Raw genomic sequence first — 20,677 nt, 5'->3', positions numbered from 1 at the left:
TCTTTACAGTTTCAGAGCCCCTCAGTAGAGACACTACTTGTAAGTATTATTCTTTCTCTGGTTCATACTAGCAAATTAGGACCACTTTCCCAAGTCTCTGAATCGAATCATAGAGCAGTGAAGTTCAGCGGGCACCTCTGGAGATCACCCAGTCCAATCCCTACTCAAAGCAGGGTCAGCTGGGACAGGTTCCTCAAAGCTCCCTCCAGTTGTTTGGTTTGTAGGTTTTCTTCTAATGAGCTTACTTTTCCCCAAACGTGGAATTTCTTGATGAGTATTTGCGCAGGTCTGAAACAAAAGAATAGGAAAAATAAGGTGTTTGAGTCCTGAGGAGAGCCTTAGGATAGCAGCTAGGTAGATCTATCAGGATAGATACCCTGAGGACAGCAGCTTTGTTTTAGCAGATCAGATTTATATACCTCTGGTGTACGTACTGACGAACTCCATGGATGGGGAGATCTGGGCCCACCACAGTCTCATGCCTGTTGTCCTTGTTCCAAGTTGTCCTTTCATTGTTAGTGGTTTTATATTGTAAGAAAATGTGTCCTAGGGAGCTGCTATGGGAACATTAGTGACTTAAGCAAATGTGTTTAGCTTTGCAGTGGGCTATAACACGTGGTTCAAGGAGCTCCACTGACAAGCAGTAATTCAGTAAAGCTGAGCACTCAGTCATCTATCCCAACCTGAATGTAAGCCAGGACACTGAGCGGTTTGGAAGCTTTGGGCCAAAGGCCAGTTTGGGGTTATGTCTTTGGAGCAGTTGCACTGATCTCCAGACTTGCATGTAGTCACCAGTAATAGAGTAGTTGAGTAATTTGGCTTGCGTATGCTCAGTAAGAGAGAAATGTCACTTGCACGTAAGGATTAAGTTGTGCCATGAACAGCGTATGTACCATGCTCCCTTCGGGACACCTGGCATCTAGAAAAGCAGCAACCTCTGTTGTAACAGCAGGCAGTGTCATCGTGCTTTCCTTAGTTACGTGCTACCTGTTTTTCTGAGTGACCTATGGAGGTGGTGGGAAGTTGATACTGGTGGTATGCCAGTGTCTGCAGAGCTTTGCTAGGTGGGAAGCTCTCATAGTAGGAAAGAAGGAAATATATTCTCCATCCCTTAGGGGAAGGGAAATACATATGAGGAAAAGAAATGTACTCATTTTCTGTCTTGCTTTCTGCAGGCTTCCAGGGCCAAACACAGATCTGGTATAACCTAAGTAACAGGGATTTCAGATACTAGAGAATCTTATAAAAAATCCTCTGTATAAAACTTACTGGTAGCCAAAGGAAAGCAAATCTACTAAAGAAGTTCCCTTCTGAACAGGTAGCCTAAAATAGGGTATTAGATCACAAAGAGCATGTGATATACTTGCGTGCATTATAGATGTTAAATTTTCTGCCAAGTGAGACTTTATTCTAATGACATGCTGCTGCTGTGACTGTCAGGACTGCTCTTTACATAGCTGCTAGCAAAGATATTTCTTTTCCTGACAGCATTTGACTCTTTTATTTGACTCTTTTATATTGACCCTTTTACCCTTGAACAGTCCAATTTTTGTGTTCTTGATCTGAGTCATGAAAGACCTTGTACAGCCATCACAAGAGACAAAATGAAGCACAGATGTGTAGTGCTCTCCCTGAGGTGAAGAGCAGCCACCCATCCTAGAAATGGAGTTGAGAATAGGGCCATTGTAGTGGAGATGTTCACGGCACAGAAGCACCATGTCAAAGTAAGAGGGGGTTGATTGGATCAGGTCTGCTTCTCCAGTTCATAAGCAGTGATATAGTAACGCCACAGATTCCTTTCTCTAGAAGGTGTGGTTTTTCTTCAAGCAGCACAGTCTGTTAATCTTGGCAATCTATTCAGATGGTAGAACTCATAGGTGCCTAAGTAGGATTTCTTTGTAACTTCTAATGACTGTATTTTTTCTTACCTTTGAGATATAACATATGACTGAAGGAGAAATGTGTTCTACCCCCATCTCTTCCCAGATTTCTGATGCTATAGAACATCTTCAAGAAGCACTGCAACTGTGCAGAGATGACATGAATTCACTTCATCTACTGGCTCTCCTCTTTTCAGCTCAGAAGCATTATCAGCATGCACTGGATGTTATCAACATGGCTGTGGCTGAGTACCCAGAAAGCTTTAGGTAAGAGTTACAGCATGATGTGGTACACCCAGACAGGAATGATCTGTGCACTAGCCCTGTTAAATCAGGTGTGCTACTGGTGTGCCACTCTCCTGGGTGTACTGTGAAGCTCAGGGTATTCTTTTGATTTTTCTGTCTTCACAGGCTTTCAAAATTAATCTTTGTACTTGTTTGCTTTTCCAATATTTGTCTCTCTATATTGTGCTGGTGGTGTTTTCTCCCATGTATCTCCCTTTACTTTTTCATATGTCACTTTACACGTGGAAAAACGAGTGTGAGGCTTCTATGATGATGTCTGGCTGTATCACAAATAATTTTGTATGTGGTAAACTCTGTGGTTAAAGACAAATTCTTCGTTTTATTGACCATTCTTTTGATGCTCGTGTAAGACACAATTTGCTGCAAAATCACAGGGAAAAATATCAGTTGAAAGTCACAAGTTGTAATAACGTGTAGCTGAAAGGATGGTTTGGCTGCCTAAGAGCAGGTATGAACCACCACAGACTTCTTGGATCCAGAGGTTTTCAGTGTTCTGTGTTTGCCTCAGTCCTTCATCCATCCAAGGGAGATAAATTGAATTCCTTGCAATTTACTGTCATGACCTTTCAAAACAATGAATTTATCTGTTCTGTGCAAAAACTCAAGCTACTGCGATACTCTCTGGTCATTGCATACTGGCTGAGTTTTGCAGCCAAACTGCAGAAAATCCTGTTGCGATGCTCAAGACCAACTTTTTAACTGATGTTTTAAACCCATGCAGCATTGCCTTTGGACAGCCTATTTTCTCTCAAGAGAGGGAGCATCCTCCACAGGTGTTGTCCAGCAGCTGACTGGGACTTTGTCTAAACCAGAGCACCAGAATGTCCCAAGTGAGACTAAGCCTATCTAAATGCAAGCTTGAATGCTTTAGGGTCTTTTAGAACTATGGTGCTATATCAGCATATACTGCTTTGGATTGTAAATTGCATGTTGGCATTTAAAATAGCTCTGCTGCCTGTGTTTTTGAGGTTAGTTACTTTGCGTACGTGAGGAGCTAAGACTGTCTGTGCACATCTTTGAGAATGAAATGAAAATCAGTAATGGAGAAGCTTTTAAAATGATGCCAATGTCTCTTCAGAGTGTGAACATGGGTATGATTGAAACAGGAAACACTCCAGTGGCTGCTAAATTGTGTTTTGTGGTTTGAAAGTAATAGGCATAGTAAAAAAACCCTCATGTCTTACAGTCAAAGGTCAGATGTTCATTGAGGACCTCAAACACTCAAAGACAGACAAGACAGAGGAAAAGGAAGAAGAAAATGGTTATTTATGTGAGGAGCAGAGTATTTGCCTTGTCAGATCAACCAACTGGTCCATCAAGTCCTGGATCTTTCCTCTAGCACTTATGGATCATTTATGTTTTGGGGAGGACAAAACACAGTGTGTGCAAAGCAGCTTGGAGGACTTCTGGGTGGATTCCCCGGTGCTGTCTGGTAATCTGATTGCCCCAAAGTGGGAAATAACATTATATCCTATGCTTCTGTCAGTACCATTCTTCATGTGCGGAAGGACCTTGCAAGGAAGGAGTAGCAGAATAGGTTGTTTCTGATAGAAATGTTTAATATTGGTAGTGAATGACACAGGTTCATGCTTATTCCTAGACGCAGACTTTCTAGAGTGTGTGCTCTTGGAAGAACCCCTCTTAGCTCCCTGCGTGCACTGTGGTACGTAACACAGTTGGCAGTGAGACTTGTTCACAGGTACACATGGATGCAAGAATAGCGGCTGGCTTCTTGCCTGCTGCTATCGCCAGTCTGTCTGTGTGTGTCTTTCTCTAAACCAGCCAGCAAATAAGTGATGAGCGAGGGAATGGAGAAAGAGTGTGGCAGAAAAAAAAAATGAAAGATTTAACAAGCATTTCTGAAGGAGAAGAACAGGAATCCAGTGGGAGGGGGTCAGGAGCAAGAAGACTACAGACTACATCTGTAGTTTGCATCAAATCTGCAACTGCTTCAGACTCTCTAGAGGTCTAAAGTACAGTTTGTGCTGGGAGGGCTTTAGTGCTTTGTAAAACCTCTGTGAAGGGAGAAAAACCTGATGCTGTTGTGTGTCTCCAGTTGTTATTGCCTTACAGAAGAATTGTATGAATTTTTACTACTATGTGGAATGACTACAGGATATTTCATGTAAATAGTATAGGCAAGTTCAGCTGCATGAGTTTAAAGCTGTGTTTAGAAGAGGTTGATTATTTTTCCCAATTCACATTGATATGAACCAGGCAGCTGTGTAATGTGGTGCCTGAGGGCTTCCTTCCTAATGGCAGCTCTTTTTTGAAGCAGAGTTTGATGGCATGTATGAAGAAAAGAAGGTGAAAGCTGCATTAAAGCACTTTACGGCTCTGTAGATGACAAAAAATTAAAGCATTAACTGGATGTATATCCTAAACAAAGGAAAGAATAATACATAAAAAATTAAGGTCTTAGCTACCCAAACTATGGATATCTCAGACTGTTTTGTTGCTCTCTATATGTAATTAAGGTGAGTTTGTTCTTGCTTTTTATTTTCATATTAAAATATTTCATTGTATATTTTAAAGAAGCGATCGTTCACAATGTCACGTAGCTGGTTAGTGGTTGAAGCAACTGGAAAAAATACACTGCATTGCTCAGCTAACACATAGCATCCTTTGGCATGAGCCACATAACACTGCCCCGAATGTGTCTATAAGGGCTGCTTCTTGGAGCGTTGTTTAAACTTAAACACGTACTTCACATTTCAGTGGTTGGTTTGATGCATAGGGAGGAGGGATACAAAAGCTAGACACTGAGTACAGTGAGAGATGGAGTGTTTTGCATCAAGCTGTTGGCAAAGAATGTTGAAGAACAGCTGGATATCCAAAAGCACAAATTGTTCAAAAAAAAAAAATGAACTTAGGAAGATCACTTCTGATTGAAAGGCAGCGTATAGTAACAAATGCATTACATTAATCAGTGAATGGCTGAATTTGAGCACTTCGATGTGCTGTCAAGCAATGATGGAGGAAGACTGGATAGGGGAAGAATGAGAGCTAGCTATGTTAGGCATATTGCAAGATGGGGTGAACCAGTAGAAATACACTGATTTTATATTCATTGCCATGAATATAAAAGGTAGAAATAATAGCAGCCTTTACATGGGAGGTGTCATCTGTATTTTCCAGGTTTTTTACCTGAAAATGCACTGACTCCTGTGGAGGCAGGCTGCCCACGATAAAATTTCATGCTTGTACATCCTGTCAATGTTGGTATGCTTTTAAAAGAAGTTAGTAAATGCAGCATCAGCAGTTAGGTTTGATATATATTTCAAAGCACAGTCTTAAGCTTAATTTGGGAGAGAAGACTCCTAATAGCATCAGCTATCTCCCCTCTAGGTCAGTTATGCTGTTTATATTTATATAAACAGTTAGGTCAGTTATGCTGTTTACAAGCCTTTCTTAAGATGGATTCCTTCAATTTTTTTCAAGCTCAAAGGCCGTCCTTTTGGGCAGTGTTCTACCTGGGACTGGCTGTCATTACCTGCCCAGGCTTGTTTTGGGGATAGATCTTTTTGCCTGGAAGAAATAATATTCGTGAGCTATCCCTCTTGCCCTCCAGGTGATCTTCTTAAAATAGTGCAGTTTTTCAAGAAAGAAAGAATTTCCCCTTTTAAAGCCTGTATTCCCACCTCACAGTGTTCCGTGCAGAAGTCCCATAGGTCTGGCAGCCTGCAGAACTCACCACAGAGCCTGTCTGACATGGTCCTTTATCTTAAGGTAATAATATTTCCTCCTTCCTGTTTCGCTTGTGTAAGATTGACTTTGTCCTCTGGACTCGCCCACTCTACCAGGGACTGTTTTGCTCTCTGGTCATCTTTTATCTCTATTTGGTTATCTCCCTGCATTGAAGGATTAAGGTCTGTACCTACCCTAAGGTTGGAAATAGGATATCAATATTATGGATACTCCGTTGCTTTATAATTCCTCCAAGACTGCGTATCAAAACCTGTTCTGTTGTTAGCTAGTTTGTTTTTTGTCTCCTGGACAGCTCCCCTTTAAGTTACAACAGTACATTCTTCTGGCATAAGTACGACAGCTTCTAATTGCTGCTGAATGTGATGGTGAATGTTACATTAAATGATCATGTCTTTGTATCTGTAGCAGTTCTGCATGTGGTACAGGACTTGTAACTCTTAAGTGAATAGCCACTTCCTTCTCTTCCTTCCTAAAGTGTAAAGTCACTATTCTGTTGCTTTGAGTCTCAAAACTAGTTTTAAAGAGAAATAGCTGAAAACTTTTAGAAAGGGCTGCTATTCTACAAATAAAGACTCAAAAAGAAGAAGGTGGGCTGGTGTTTTAGAGCAGCGTAGCTGTCAAATGCAGATGCTTTTGTTCTACCCAGGTATTTGCTATCATGAAAGTAATTACTGTAAATGTAGTGCAAAGAAAGCTCAGAAGGCAAAGAAATATTAAATGTATGTCTTGGAGACCCTCAATAAAATAAAGCAAATTTTGCATGGGGAATTGTGTGTTATTTTAGCAGAGAGGTTTGTGGTGTTTTTCCTACAGCCAGCCTTCAAAATACAAAGTCCTCTTCTAGAAGTGGTTTACAGATAGCAAATGTCCTTGACTTCATCGCTACTATGTTAATTTCGTTAAGGATGTGTGCAGTAATCATCTGGCAAGATTTGTCATAGTGTGGTGCAGACTTCACTGTGGGGAGAGCCATTCTGTGGTATATAAGCAATGCCATTGACCAGGCGCTTCCATTCGCTGCGGAGAATCCCCAGTGCAAAATCAGAATCTCAAAACTCATGATTAAACTGGCACCTCCAGTTTGATTTACGTTTTTTCCATTACTTGTCAACCTATTCCTTGTATGTTGAAAATAAACGTCTCTTGTCTTCTTTGAGCAATATCTTTATGGGAATTAGTGGATTACTATAATATTATTGACAGCCATAAAGTAGAACTGTCGTCTTTCCTATAATCGTCAGTAAGAAGGAGCCACTTGCCCCTCAGTGGATGGTTTGCAGACCTTTGTCTTAGGCCTAGCCTCTACTACAGGTTTTGTCAGGATAGTTGCACCTCGCACCTCACCCCCAGGTAATGTGATTGTGTGTGCTGGAGAATAGTTCTACCACAGAAGTGATGGTGACTTCACTTGTCTTTAGAAGTACGGCTTCAGAGAGTCAGCTCAGCCTGCCTGTATGATTGCAGTTCATTAGGCAAGAAGCAAGGAAGTCTGGTGCATCTTGCCAGCGGACATGGTGATAAAACAAACTTGTTAAAGTTCTCTGGATATTGTTTCGCTTTAATTCCTCAAGGATGCAAGATCTGAGGACCTGAAGCAAGGATAAATTAATATTTTGGCTGTAGCATTTCATCAGACTACACAAGTTTTATAAATAGAATATTCAGAACTCTTAAGGATGGACCTCTTGTAAGCTGACTTCTTGTAGTGATGTGTCCACACACTGGCTGGTGAGGGTGACCCACAAATGTGGTGCTGATGCCCAAGACAGTAATAAGAATAATAAAAGGCAGAAGTATGTACTTAGATGATATGACAGTACTGTGCTACAAGAATACAGGGTGTGTATTCTGTTTTCAGAATACATGCTTCACTCAAACAAAAGAGATGTATTACATAGATTTAGAAAGGTTGAAATTGGGCTTTTTACTATAGCAACCATGAATCTTTGCTGTTGTTGGCATGTTATGATTCCTTGTTGGTTTTAGAAAATTAACAAAAAAAGACCTTGGTGATACATTGCAATAATCAGGTCTATACTCTGTGGTAATGATACTGATATACTAATGGAGAGCTTTAAGCTAGTTTTCTGACTTTTATTCATCATAACACATATCCAAGACTGGGTTCTTATTTTGGCAAGTTGAAACAGGTATAAGCACCCCTTTCTAAGGGCTACAGTCTGATCTAAGACAAAAATTGAGCAGATGAGCATGATAAGCTCTTCTATCCACCATCTTAATGCAGCGGGAAGAAATATCTGGCTGGCTCATGTCTGTTTGTGCCAGGAACAGATTTGTGTTAGTGTATGTATCAGTCTTAAAGTTATATGCGTGGATTCAGTGGTACCAGGGGAGAATTCCATCCCCTCATAGCACAGGGTTCAGGATATGAATAAAAGGAGTAAACCAGAGCTTAGACAGGAAACCTATTGCAGACTTGTTTTCTTAGTGTGAAATGAAAAGAAGGAGCAGCTCTGCAGTTTTACAACCTTAGTGGCAGTGGTTCAAGTCTTTCCTCCAGATGAAAGATCAATTTTACTTCATAATAACTTTGTTCCTGCCACCTGAGTAAATGGCTACTGCCTCCATTCATTTAAGACCTTTATAGCAAGCAGCAGTGTTTCCAGATGCTGGTTTCGGCATTGAGAGGTAACACAAGTACTGCAAATGCATAGGCTTCACTTCAGAAATTTAAGAATAAATTCCAAAATGCGGGAATTGGCTGATGAATATGGCTGATTTGAGATGAGATAGTTGCTAATCAGATTTATTTGTGTAAAAGCGAGAAGTTACATAAGGGAACATCAGTAAATTTGTGTTTGGGATTTTAAGCTCAGATTTTGCATGTTCTGGTGTAGATCCCTGCTGTGCATTTGTTGGGGCTGCTGGCTTGCTTTGACGTGACATTTAAGGCTTAATGACTACTGATAAGCCAGAGGAAAATGAAACCTGCAAACCGCTTTGTGGCAGTAATAACTGGCTAAGTTATTTGTTGATCTTTAAAATTTGTGTTTCTTTGATGAGTCAGGCCTTAATGGAATCAAGTCTGATCCTTCAGCACTGCTGCTTTCTGAAAGAGCGAAATGTCAATTTTATATTCTTCTACTTGCGTTTATCTTATGCAGTTAACTTCTTGCCAGTCCTTTCTCACCTGGATGGAGAGAAGATGCTCTTTGGTTCCTGCTGGCTCACTTCAGTGCACTGTAGATACCTGCCATATCAGTGAGTTAGTCCCCCAACACGAACGTTTCTCCCTGCTAAGTGCCACTGTCTTTCAAACAACTTCTGGGTGTTCTGCTTTATATTCAAAGGAAGTGTTCAGGAGCCCTGACTGTCTATGTCAAATGCTGGAATATATTGAAAAACAACATGTGTATATTGTCTAGGCAGCAGAGTCAAGTTGGCAGTAGGAACTCCGTGGGCTAGAGTTCAGCTATAGTCCATGTAGGGGTTACCCAGTGTGAGGAGGGACTTGGTGATTGGGATCAATGTTTCCACCTGTCAGTTTTGTGAGCTCCAAGGGTAGACCTGGGTCACTGAGACCAGAAGGAGGACCTGAGGCATGCTTCCTGCCTGGAAATCAAAGAGAGAATCAAGGGGAAAACATGGTGTTGGTGCGGGAAGCCCAGCTCTAAACCTTCCGCTCCTGCTGTGGGAGTACATGGATACAGAGGGGCTGCATAGGGTACCACCATTTATTAGCAGCTTCAGACATTAGTTCTGCTGGAAAACCCGGTTAGAACCTTCTTCACCTGAACTCCTTCAAGGCTTTTTCATTATTAGAGTAAAGGAGAAAGCAAAACACCCTGTTTGGCTGTTTTTCGTGTCTGTACATCTAGTGAAGGTGAAGGCTGTGGGGAGCCTGCTGTCAAACATACAGACCGGATAATCTGAAATTGTTTCCTGAGGCGCTCAAAGGCGCCAGAGGAATGGAGGAAGATGGTTTTGGGGTTTGGTTGGGTCATTTTTTATGGGTTTTTTTTTTTTCTTAGGCATTCCTGGGTTTCCTGAGACCTTTAAAACCCCTCAAATGCAAGGATGATCGGAGTCAGTTCTTGATTGGGAATTCATTTTTCAACACGCAGAATGTCAGCTTTGTTAGCATTTACTGAGAATTGCTAATGATAATCATTTCTGGAAAACACAGGTCCTGAAATAGAGAGAGGCACGGATGTTAACGCTTAGCAAATTGTTTTTCAGCGCAGTAAATTACTTTCCAAGAAATCACAGTGCGGTCAAGCCATGTTGTGTCTCAGACGAGTATTAATCTCTGATCACTCAATGAAAGGGTTGGCTTTTTCTTCATCTCCAGCTGGAAATTTCAGACTCGAGTGACTTCTGCTCTAAGGTCCTAGGAGTATTTATTTGTCTGATGAGTACAGAATGTTTTGGCTTTTATTATTTTCCTCTTCAGAAAGAGGAGGGAGGGGGGATATGTTCAGACTTGCTGAAGAACTCACCAGGGAACAGAAACTGAATATAGTAATTTTTCAGGCACGAATGTGTTTTTTCACTTCTGGAAATAAGGAAACCCCGTGCTCTTCATTGTCCCAGAAACACTGGTAGTAATTGCATCTTAGATGGTAAGTGTGCTTCTCATTGAAGAAGTGTGCTATTGACACGAATGTCTGCAGAACCAAGTATGTAAGCAGGCATAGTCATAGTATTTGATATTAGTCAGTGCTCATGTTACTGTGTTAGTCTTTGTTAGTGAAGGAAAAAGAATAATGAATGGAGATGTTATAATCGAAGAAGAGACAGACGTAGAAGTTCTGCATTGCCAACATGTCTTTTAAAATGCTCATATACATTTCACAATGTGTTAACATTTTTGCAGCACCAAGCAGATAATACGAATAACTTTTGTCTTTCCTTTATTCATTTTCACCTTGGCTTGAAGCTTTCTGTTCTGCACATAGCTCAGCAGTGAGTTTGTCTTAAGACTATTTCAGGAGGAAGGGTGAACACAAGGATTGAGAGCTAAATGGTCTAATCAAGTGTCGCAGTCAGTGACAGAATTCTTCCTATATACACCAACAGAAAATTCAACCCAGAACTACAAAAGTAAATGTAGAATAGTGTTTCTGAGCACTGTGGCTGGTGAACTGCTGGAGATCTTGCAGATCAGGAAATGAGTGCAGTGATCTCTACTCCATATGCTCTATCAGCTGGACAAGTGTCAAGAAGGTGATAACTACCACCTGAAATGAAGATCGTACCTGTAAGCAGTTGTGCTGGATTTCAGAGTGAAGAGACTCCTGAACATCTTTTTTTTGCCTTTTTTTCTCCTGCAATCTGGCCATTTGTATCTGCCACCTGAGCACATGAAATGACTTGAAGTTATTCTGTAGCTTTTCTTTTTATTTTCTCAGGACAAGGTCAATGTCCTTCTGTTGTTGGTACAGAGCACAGTGGTTCTCTGAACCCAGCTGAGACTATAGCGTGCCACTGCAGTTAGTGTAATGAACAGGAGAGATGGCCAGTGGGCAGAGGGAGCTGCAAGGAGCTGTGCTACTGAGTGAAAGAGGAATCTGTGCCTCCCACCCCATGAGTTTCAACAACCAGTCATTTTGTTTGGTTCTTCAGAAATTAGATATTTGCTGTGTTGGGTAGAAAAGGAAAAAAAAACCTTTTGCTTGGCTTATTAAATTGTGGTAATACTTAAGTGTGCAGCATAACAAAGTAAGAATGACATAACTTGACATGAAACAAAGGGATACAGTAGAGGCATGAGGATCATCTTTGGTGTCTTTACCAACCCGTCCCATACTATTGCAGTGGAAGTGCTTGGAGAGGCTGTACTGCAAAAATGGCACTTGAGGTGAGGAATGTGTGGCATCTACCCAGCCCCAGGTGCCCATGCCAGCATCCATGGCCCCACCAGGAGCAGGGTGCTCCCTGACACATAAGGATGCAGAACGATAGATGCTGGCTTCTGGACCATCCTCAATGGGAGTGAGAAACAGCTGGTGCACCAGTTGCAGAGGGTATGTTCATCCTGCTGGGGCTGCTCCTCGTGGGGATATGGCTGGGCTTTATGCATCCCATCTCCTTGGGCTGCTGCTGGCATTCTCTATAGAGATGTGGATCTGTGCTGCTTGGGCTCGCACTTGAGCCTTGTGGGGCCCCATGGGCTGCCTTGGACTGTGCAGCAGCTCTTCAGCTGGGCATCGACTAGCCTGAACATATCAAACTGCAGCGACTGCCAGCAAGGCAGGCAAAGCATTGATGATAACTAGCACTAGATAGCAGACTGGGACTCTGAGAGCACAAGGGTCAAAGATTTCCCTGGCCAGCACTATCCAAGCACGTGCTAATGCACACAGCAGTCCCCAAGGCTTGCACATCCCATGTACTTAAAACAAAGCTCCAGTAATGTGCACCTCAGAAAGCTGCTAGTTAGTGGCATGGGGCCAGCGTTCATTTTGGGTAGTTCATGTCCCTGCCAGCCAGGTGTGCTGATCTCGCCCCAGGGCATCCTTAATCTACCTGGCATTGCTTTAATCTGTGCTGTTCCTACACCTCTGGAAGGAATGGCTCCTGAGAGGAAGAGCACAAAGACTACTTCTGCCTTTCTGAGCCTCCATGGTAGTGCTGTGGTATGGAAAGACTTGTTTAGAGTTGTGCATCATGGTACTGAGAGTTAATCATTTGGAGGGGGGTTTTGTGCATCCAAAGCGCTTGTGTGAATTAACGCTTTTTCTTACACAATTGCATGTAGGAGTCAGGGTACATACACTAAATTATCTTTCAATCAAAAACATTCTCTTGAAATGAAACTGGATGGTACATTTTCTTGTTTATTGCTCTAGTGTTAAAGCAGATGGAAGTGCTTGGAGAATCTTTTGTTGCCAGGGGTGCAGACTATGTCCCCCCCTTTATCGAGAGGCTGCACATTGTCAGTTTGGGAATGCCAGCTGGAAAAAGGTTGGGTTTTTCAAATCCACTTTAAAAACAGAAACAACAAAATATAATAGATGCGCTCTTTGGAGCCTTTACACCAGGTGGTTTTCCAAGACAAAAGGTGTTGAATCCTGTACCAGCAGCTCTGGGATTATGTTGCTTCCTTCTCAGTGGCAACCAGCAATTGCCTGCTGCTTCCCTGTAAGGGTTTGCGTAGCAGGGGCATAGTCCTGTGCAGAAGAGGAAGGGGGACCCTGTAGGGTGGTGATGTCAAAGTGGGTGTTTGTGTGTTTGGTAGGGAGTGTAAAAACAAGCACATATTAAACTTATGCCATGTTAGTTTTATTATTTTAGCCCTATGATGATATTGTGAAGAACAGTATTGAAATAAGCCACAGGAAGGAATACTGTATGTGGCTTGTTAGCTGTGATAGCTACGTTGGAAAGCATGTAGAGGGTTCTAGTACAGATTTGTGATGTTCTAGAGGTAAAACTGGTCTTACAAGAATGAAATATCTTCTTCAGATGCCTCACCGACTCAGAACATTCCTAATCCTTGCAATACACTTTTGTCACTGGATGTGCATCAGGTATGAGTTTAGACTTTGCTCATTTCTCCACCCAGTTCTCCTGCAAACTTCTATTGCAAAAAATGTATTTTAGACATGGCACGATCCACTTCTGATCTCATATAAGGAGCCCCTGCACATGGCAGAGCCAGTGTCTCATTTTGCAAGTTATAGCAGTACGTGCCTTGAATTCTGGATGTAAGCAATATCCTAGCTGAGAAATAACTTATTCTTTTCTCAACACAGCATAAGCGACAGTACAGTGTAAAGTTGCCATGCCACAAAAAGCTAGAAGCAGCACTCACAAATTACGTATTCCAGCAGGTACTCATTATGTGCCTACATAGACTAGGCCATTAGTGTGGGATTAGTTGCCAAGAGTCGTGGGAGAGAGAGAAATCATGGTTTTAGGTGTCTCTGTGAGTACAGGGAAGAACCAATGAAGCAATTCTGTATCCAAACAGCACCTTAAGGAAATCATGTTTCTTACAGGATAAGGCAGATTGGCTCTTCAGCACTTAGGAGGCTGTTAATAAGCTGGAAGACGGGTTGCAAATAATGTCACAGCTAAAACCGAAAAGTGTTGCTCTACCCTTAAGGACAAAGCCACATACAGGTTCTCACAAATGAATGAATAAATTCTAAATGCTTCCTCTGATGTGTGAACGCCGAAATTAACACCACTGATTTCTGCACACTAAGAATAGTACAGGGTGTCAGCACCGAGGAAGGAAGGGAAAGGGAAGAGTCTCCTCCAGCTTTCAGATTGCTTGAGGCTGAAACTATGTAGCCTGAATGGCTATATCTTCCATTTCAGAAATGAGCTATATAGCCGTGTGTCAGAGAAACCCCTAGTCTTTGGCTTGGCCCCAACCTAAGTGATGCTTTTACTGCAGGAAAACAAGTGTACAGACATGGATTTTCTGACCTTGGTGCTTGTAAGTGCTTACCGTTGCTTCTGAGCAGGTTCTGTTTGGGCTGTTGGCCTTTTAAGAGAAAGCTTAGTGCCTGGATTTCACGCTGAAGGGAAGGAAAGCCACACTGTTTTACCTTACCCAAGTAGGGGAAAAAGTAGAGCTGAGAACGGTGCAGATGGCCTGAGTCGGACTGGCGCATAGTACTGGAGTATCAGCATCAGATGACTACCTTAAAAAGTGAGGCCCTGTCATCTCCCTGTTTTCACTGGGGATCTCATAAACCACTTTTCCAAGATTATGCATGATAGCAGTTTGTCTGGCTGAAAATATCCCCCAGAAGAACAAGAAAAGAATCCTGTGAAATCAGAATACATTAAAGGCCAAGGAAGGGAGGGTGTTTCTTTTATTGTCTTACTTGATGTTACGTTTTTATGAGCTTCGTTTGGTGAAACTTAACAAAGCAAAGCCTCGCAGTTCTGCAGGATGTGTGTTTTCTACCCAGTGCTGTTCGAACTGGCTACAGGCATTTTTCTCCCGTCAAATTCGATGGCCTCTCAGCAAATGTTATTAAACTCAATTGCCAATTTCTCCTGTACACGACAGCCACTGCCAGCAGCGTAATTGTCCAGGGAGGAAGTCACTGCTTGTCTTGCTCAGCGCATCTACATTCCTTCGCGGTTTTAGCCTGTATCATGAACAACGTTGATTATGAGTTCAGCACTTAAACAGTGCCATTAAACTGCGCGCCCTAATCAGCATGAGGCGTTTTGAGTTGGGCTTGGAATAGAATTTGCAAGCGGGACTGTGTGCGGAGCCGGTACTTTGTGAAGTTTAAGGCTGCAGTTGTGTCGAGGTTTTATATAACAAATGCCTCATGCCTTAGTCAGGGCCACTTGTAGTGAGAGTAGCTATAGTAACAAAACAAAGTTTCTAGCTAGCGAAGGAATATTTCCAATGAGCAGGACATCAGTGTCCGATCCAGCCCCTGAAATATGCTTATTTATCAGTTTTGTGTGCAATGCTATTTTCATAGCTGCTACTCTATTTTCAAAGCTATGTAGACGTTTCCATTTGTTTGCTTTTGGGGTGTTTTGTTTTTTTTTTTTTTGTTTCATTTTTTATTTTTATTCCTAAAACTTATGGAGGGATTTGTTCCTTTTGCTTTCAAATGGAAATGTTCTAATTATATGCCTGCATTTTAAACTTATTTTCCTAAAGAAACGGCAGTTTTGCAGTTGGGCTTTTTATAATCTGAGCACTTTTGGAACTACTGGCTGATTTAAAACAAGTTTTGCAGTGTGATAATGAAGTTTCTGCAGGTTTCCTAAGAAGAGCTGGTTGAGTCGGGGCCGGAGGGGCCAGGAAGAGCTGAGCCGTGCTGTGCTGCGGTTGGCAGTCGCAGCGGGATGGAGTTTCATACCACTTGGGAAGGGAGCGCTTGTTGCATTTCAGTGATGAGTATATAAATACCTGCTGGTTCTGTGTCTTATGTGCTCATTTGCATGTGTAACAAGTGATCACAGACTGAGTAAGGAAGGTAATGAGGGATGCTGCAAGTGGTAGTCAGTGCAGCTTAACCAAAACCAAACTTGCACACGTTGGAGGTGCAGTAGAAGGCTGGTGTCTCAGCATGACCTGCAGGAATCAGCCTCCCTTGGAAACCTCTGTTAGGTTTTCACGGGAATCCTAACCTGAAAGCAGCAGCCTGGTTAAACAAGGGCCAAAAGAATTATTATTCCATTAATAAAAAGGTCTCATAAAACTTCAGTGGGGAGGTTTTCTGCAGCCAAACCCATGTTTTATGAGGAGCAGGAAGACATTTTTAAGGGAAGCGTGGCATTTGCTGAAGCAAGCTGAAAACACAGTTATTGGCCCCAAAGCTGTGATGGTGTTTGGACACTCTGTGTGCGAGTTTCCTTATCCTGGCTTCATAAATTAAGAAAGCGCTAGTTTTTAAAGAGATCCCTGACCTTCTCTTCTATAGCCTGTGAATAATTGTCTTTTCTAAAGTTCAGTAACTTTCCGCTCAAATGGCTGACGCATAAATTTGTATGAGGAGCCTCCAATAAAACTAAATGCATTGCCGCCCTGGAGTGGACTCTCCCATTCCATGTATTTCCTCTTTCAAGCAACAGCTTCTGGCTTCTAGCCATTTGGTGGTGGAGTATTTGGAGCACCAGGCAAGGAAGTGGAGGTGTGGAAAATAGAAGGGAAAACAGTGAGAGAAAGCCAAATTTTGGTGTTTGGACTTGAGGGAAGGTAGAAAATTCACTTCAAGCTCTTACTCAGTTTTATGGGGTCGTTCCTGCCAATCAGAAAACCTAGTGATTTGCCTTTTCTGCACAGTCAGATGCTTGTCTGTCCACCAGCAGACAGGAAACAGAAAAGCTGTTCTCTTGCAAAAGCACATTTCCTAGATGGTGAGTAACTGTAGTAAACCATTTCAGCCACAGACTCCTTGCAGTGAAACTCCGTTTGAACCTCCCAGTGGCCCTGTGATGGATCAGGTGTTTCGTAATCATTTTGTACAGCACTGAAACGCAGCTGTGATTGAAGAGTAGAGCAGCTCTTTAACAGGCAGTAACAATAGCATGTATCAGGTTAGGCTGGGAAGTCTGGAAGCATCATCTGCCGGTTCAAGTTGGGGAGATGGTTGTAGAGAGGCAGGATGTAGAGACCAGAGCTGGGGTTTTACTATACTATAATGACCTAACACCTGTGTTCCTGTAAAAATGTGACTTAGGCTCCTTCCTATCTTCAGTTAATTAAAACTTGGGATTTAGACTTCCTTTATGGGATGGGTATTAAAAATGATGAATCTTACGGGGGCAAATGTAATCCTAAAAGACCCAAATAAAAGCTAATTCTGAGTGTTAAGGGAAGCTGGCCAAATATAACTAAATGCATCTCTTTCAGCTGGTGGTTGGAAAGATTTTTTTTTTACTCCCCTAAATGAGCTACAGCACTAAATCCCATAATAGAAACGTTCTAAAATTAGTAGAACTGGCTGTTTTTTCTGTCTTTGCTGCACAGTTCTGGTTAGGGTTATTAATGAAAAACTCAGCTTTTGCCCTTCCCTCTGTTTCATTAAACCAGTAATAGGATGAGTTAATGGATGCAGTAAGTTTCAGTCTTCATTCTACATAATGTCAGCTTGTGTTGTTTTCCCAAGAGCATTTAACTTTGTGGTGCTGTGTAACAACTCTGATAAGAGCACGGCAGTTTCTTTATGTTTCCTGCATAACTGCGCTCTTGATTTGTGGTCCGCAAGCTTCTGCTTGTGGATTAGACAGGTTCATCCTTTGGATTGTCTAGAACAAAATTCCCAAGTCTGTACATCACAGTTCCCTGCAGGATGGTGGCAGTGTTCAAAACAGATTGCATAGCTCAGTTCCATGGATAAAGGGACCTGAGACTCGGGTGTAATCGCTACTAAGGTTGTTCTTTCCTTCTTCCGCTAGTCCATGGTGCTTATAAAAGGTAGTCACAGGTGCTTTGGGGACTGGTCTGCACTCTAAAACTGAAGGAAAATTGGCCAAGGACCCAAGTGGAGACACAACAGTCACGCTATTTCTTTCACTCTTGTAATTTAGGCCTGCTTCCTGAGCAGCAATAATAAACCATGGAATGACTCATTTGACAAGGTGAGTTGCAGTTTAACTTTTATTTATGGCAGCGGAAGAAAAATGTGTCACATGGATGTATTCCCACGCACAGCCCATGGGAGAGGAGAGGGAGGGATGAGTCCAGCACCCTGGCTGTGTTTTCTTGGTTACATAGGGAGTTTCACAGCTACACAGTTTAGGCAGGGAGGGCTGGTATATGTGAACAGAGCCTCTCCTGTCTGCTGCTGCATGTGCTGCCCGCAGTGAAGCGGGGTGCCTTGAGTGGGGATGGAGCGGTTCACAGTGGTGCAGAGCTGTACCAAGCCACACCAGGCTACCCCGTCAGTGCGATTAGCTGGTTTAGCAAGAGGGAACACACGGCTTACACGGAGAGGTGAAATGTGTCACTGGCTTAATCCATTTCCTGGGGTAGTCTTTGCTGGGTTAACTCCTACGGGGCTATGTTATGGAGCAAACCAACTAGATGATGCGTTCTACAACTTCAGTAGTTGTCTAGATGATAGCTTTTATGGACTTGGGGAATTTATGTGCTACGGTTTTTATCGTGTAGTGCCTTTGCAAAAGTGATATTTTTGTACTTGAGGCTTCAGTTGTCCATTCGTTGTATCCTGAATATAAATACCGGAATTTGTATCCGTTGGAAACGTCAAGCTGTCATCTCTTCTGAGCAATCTGGAGTACATAAATCTGCATGGTTTACTGAAGCAGGCTTCACCAGATTCGAGTGAATCAAGCACGTTACATTATTATTTACAGTTTTCAGAGTAGAAATGAAGCTGTTTGGGTAACTGGAATCACACCAAAAATTCTGCATTGAGGCTGACTGATGGCAGGTATTACCCGAAAAATAAGTTTATACCTGGAGAGACCTGACAGAGCTGTTGTGATCTTGGCATGGAGTGGAAAGAGAAGGGGATTGGGGAAAATTGAATGGAAAGAACTGTGTCTGTGTCAAATCTGCCAGATCTGGCTGCTGTAGAACCTTTTTAAATCAGGAACGAAGTGGAAGAAAAACACACGAGGGGGGAAAAGTCAGTCATGCCATAAGCAGTCACAAATCCGACGCATTGAGGAGTCTGTCTGCTTCCAGCAGAGCTGATGTTTCTCCAAATTAATTCATTCTCTGTCTCATTCATGCTAAAAATGCATTGCAGCTCACTTGTCTGTGTTTTTCCTAGCTTCTCCAGGGCATTCAGGAAAAAGATGCCCAAGAAGTTTATTGACTGCTGTCCTGAATACTCTGTACAGAAATTGACCTCGAGGTTGGACTTTGCAGTACTGTTTAGTCAGCATGTTGGATTTTGTGTTGCCGTTTCTGTTGGTGAGAATCATCCATGCAAGCTGATGCAGTATTTCCCTGAGCACTGGGTAACAAACACTGTAGGTACCTTGAGCAAGTGTATAGTTGCTCTGTCCTGGAATTGCACAAGCGAAAAGCTCATCCGTGCTTCCTGAAGCGAGGTAGCGCTAAGCTGGGCCAGCTCTTTATGTCAGTCACCAACTTTCCCTTCTCTATAAGCTCATTTCCCTGGGTTCATTTCCTGAGCCACACAGAGCAGCTCATGGCTGAGTCAAAACCACAGGTTACGTGTGTGAAAGCCTGAATTCACTGCTGTAGCTTTGAGGAGCTGTCTCACCCAGTCAGCATCCCTACCCACCCTCCCTGGGGCCTTTTCCTCCAAAGACCCTTTTATATGGTAGATGGCTTAGATACTTTCATATGCTCTTGCCCTTCTCTTGCAGTTCCAATTTTAGTGTAATTCAGGCCTCTGATGTGACAAATGCCTGCAAAGGGCTCTCATCACCATACAGCTTAGTATGTGTATATAGTATGTGTATATACTGAGGCTTTCATAGCTGGTCTCTTTGTTTCTCTGCTGCTTGGAGTCATCTTGTGCTGAAGCCTGATGAACAGGTAATTATTTGACAAAGGATTAGAGCTCTGAGTCTTTCCCACTAAGGCTGAAGGAGGCCGTTACTTCATCTTATATTAAATGGCACATGGTGATTCTAAACACCTTCTGGATTTTGAATGTATTAAATCTGTTCAAGAACAAAGAACACTGGTTTTTATCTGTGCCTTTCAACAGTTTTTAAGCCAGCCTCTACAGCCATGTATCTACAGTCAAAGAAAATCAAAATGTCAGCTCTTCCATGGCTGCATCTTGGTGTTGGGAATCTGATCCAAAATGTCAAATTTCAGGCGCACGCTGTGTATTTGAACTGTGCTTCCTCTGGATGTCATTCCCCGAGGGAATTAATTATGGTAGGATATATCACATACATAATGACAGGCTCTGTTAAGCCTTCCGGAGGCAAAACTACCAATCAGGTCACCAGAGAGCCTGAGAGCTTTCAATTGCCTTGGAGTAAGTTCTGCACAGTGACTTTGGTATCCTTTCAGTAAGTTACTTCAGGAAAGGTGTGGATATAGTAATGCAGATATAATTCCGTCAGTGTGATGGGAACGGAAAGGAACACTCTACCTGTGTTTCGTATATATTGGCTTCGAAAGAAAAGGAACTAAAACTGAGATCACACTCTCTGAATTACAGCATGCTTGCACAGTGGTCTTTTAAGAGGGAAAGTAGAGGCAAACATGAATGCAAAGTGTTGTATGTGGCTACTGGTAAAACACAGGACGGTTTCATGCTTTCATGCTTTCAGGTTGACATCTGTTCCTCCCCTTCAGACTTATTTCAAGGAAAAGCTGGTACATGCTGCTAACTTATGAGAAGGCAGAGATTATAAATATGCCATTCTGATTT

The 20,677-nt window shown here is 42.4% G+C and overlaps 1 protein-coding gene across 6 annotated transcripts in view; it reads left to right on the top strand.

Moving 5' to 3' along the window:
• TTC7A (tetratricopeptide repeat domain 7A) overlaps positions 1-20,677 on the top strand; it is a 180,711-nt gene that overhangs the window by 84,870 nt on the left and 75,164 nt on the right. For all 6 annotated transcript variants that reach the window (XM_065679466.1, XM_065679463.1, XM_065679464.1 and 3 more), the window contains one exon: positions 1,987-2,147. In XM_065679466.1, coding sequence (XP_065535538.1) covers positions 1,987-2,147 — 161 coding nt within the window. The remainder of the gene's footprint in view (positions 1-1,986; positions 2,148-20,677) is intronic.

Source organism: Lathamus discolor, chromosome 5 (genome assembly GCF_037157495.1).
Source record: "Lathamus discolor isolate bLatDis1 chromosome 5, bLatDis1.hap1, whole genome shotgun sequence".
Taxonomy (NCBI): domain Eukaryota; kingdom Metazoa; phylum Chordata; class Aves; order Psittaciformes; family Psittacidae; genus Lathamus; species Lathamus discolor.
The sequence above is the reverse complement of the archived record's forward strand: the minus strand, read 5'-3'. Positions and strand labels throughout refer to the sequence as shown.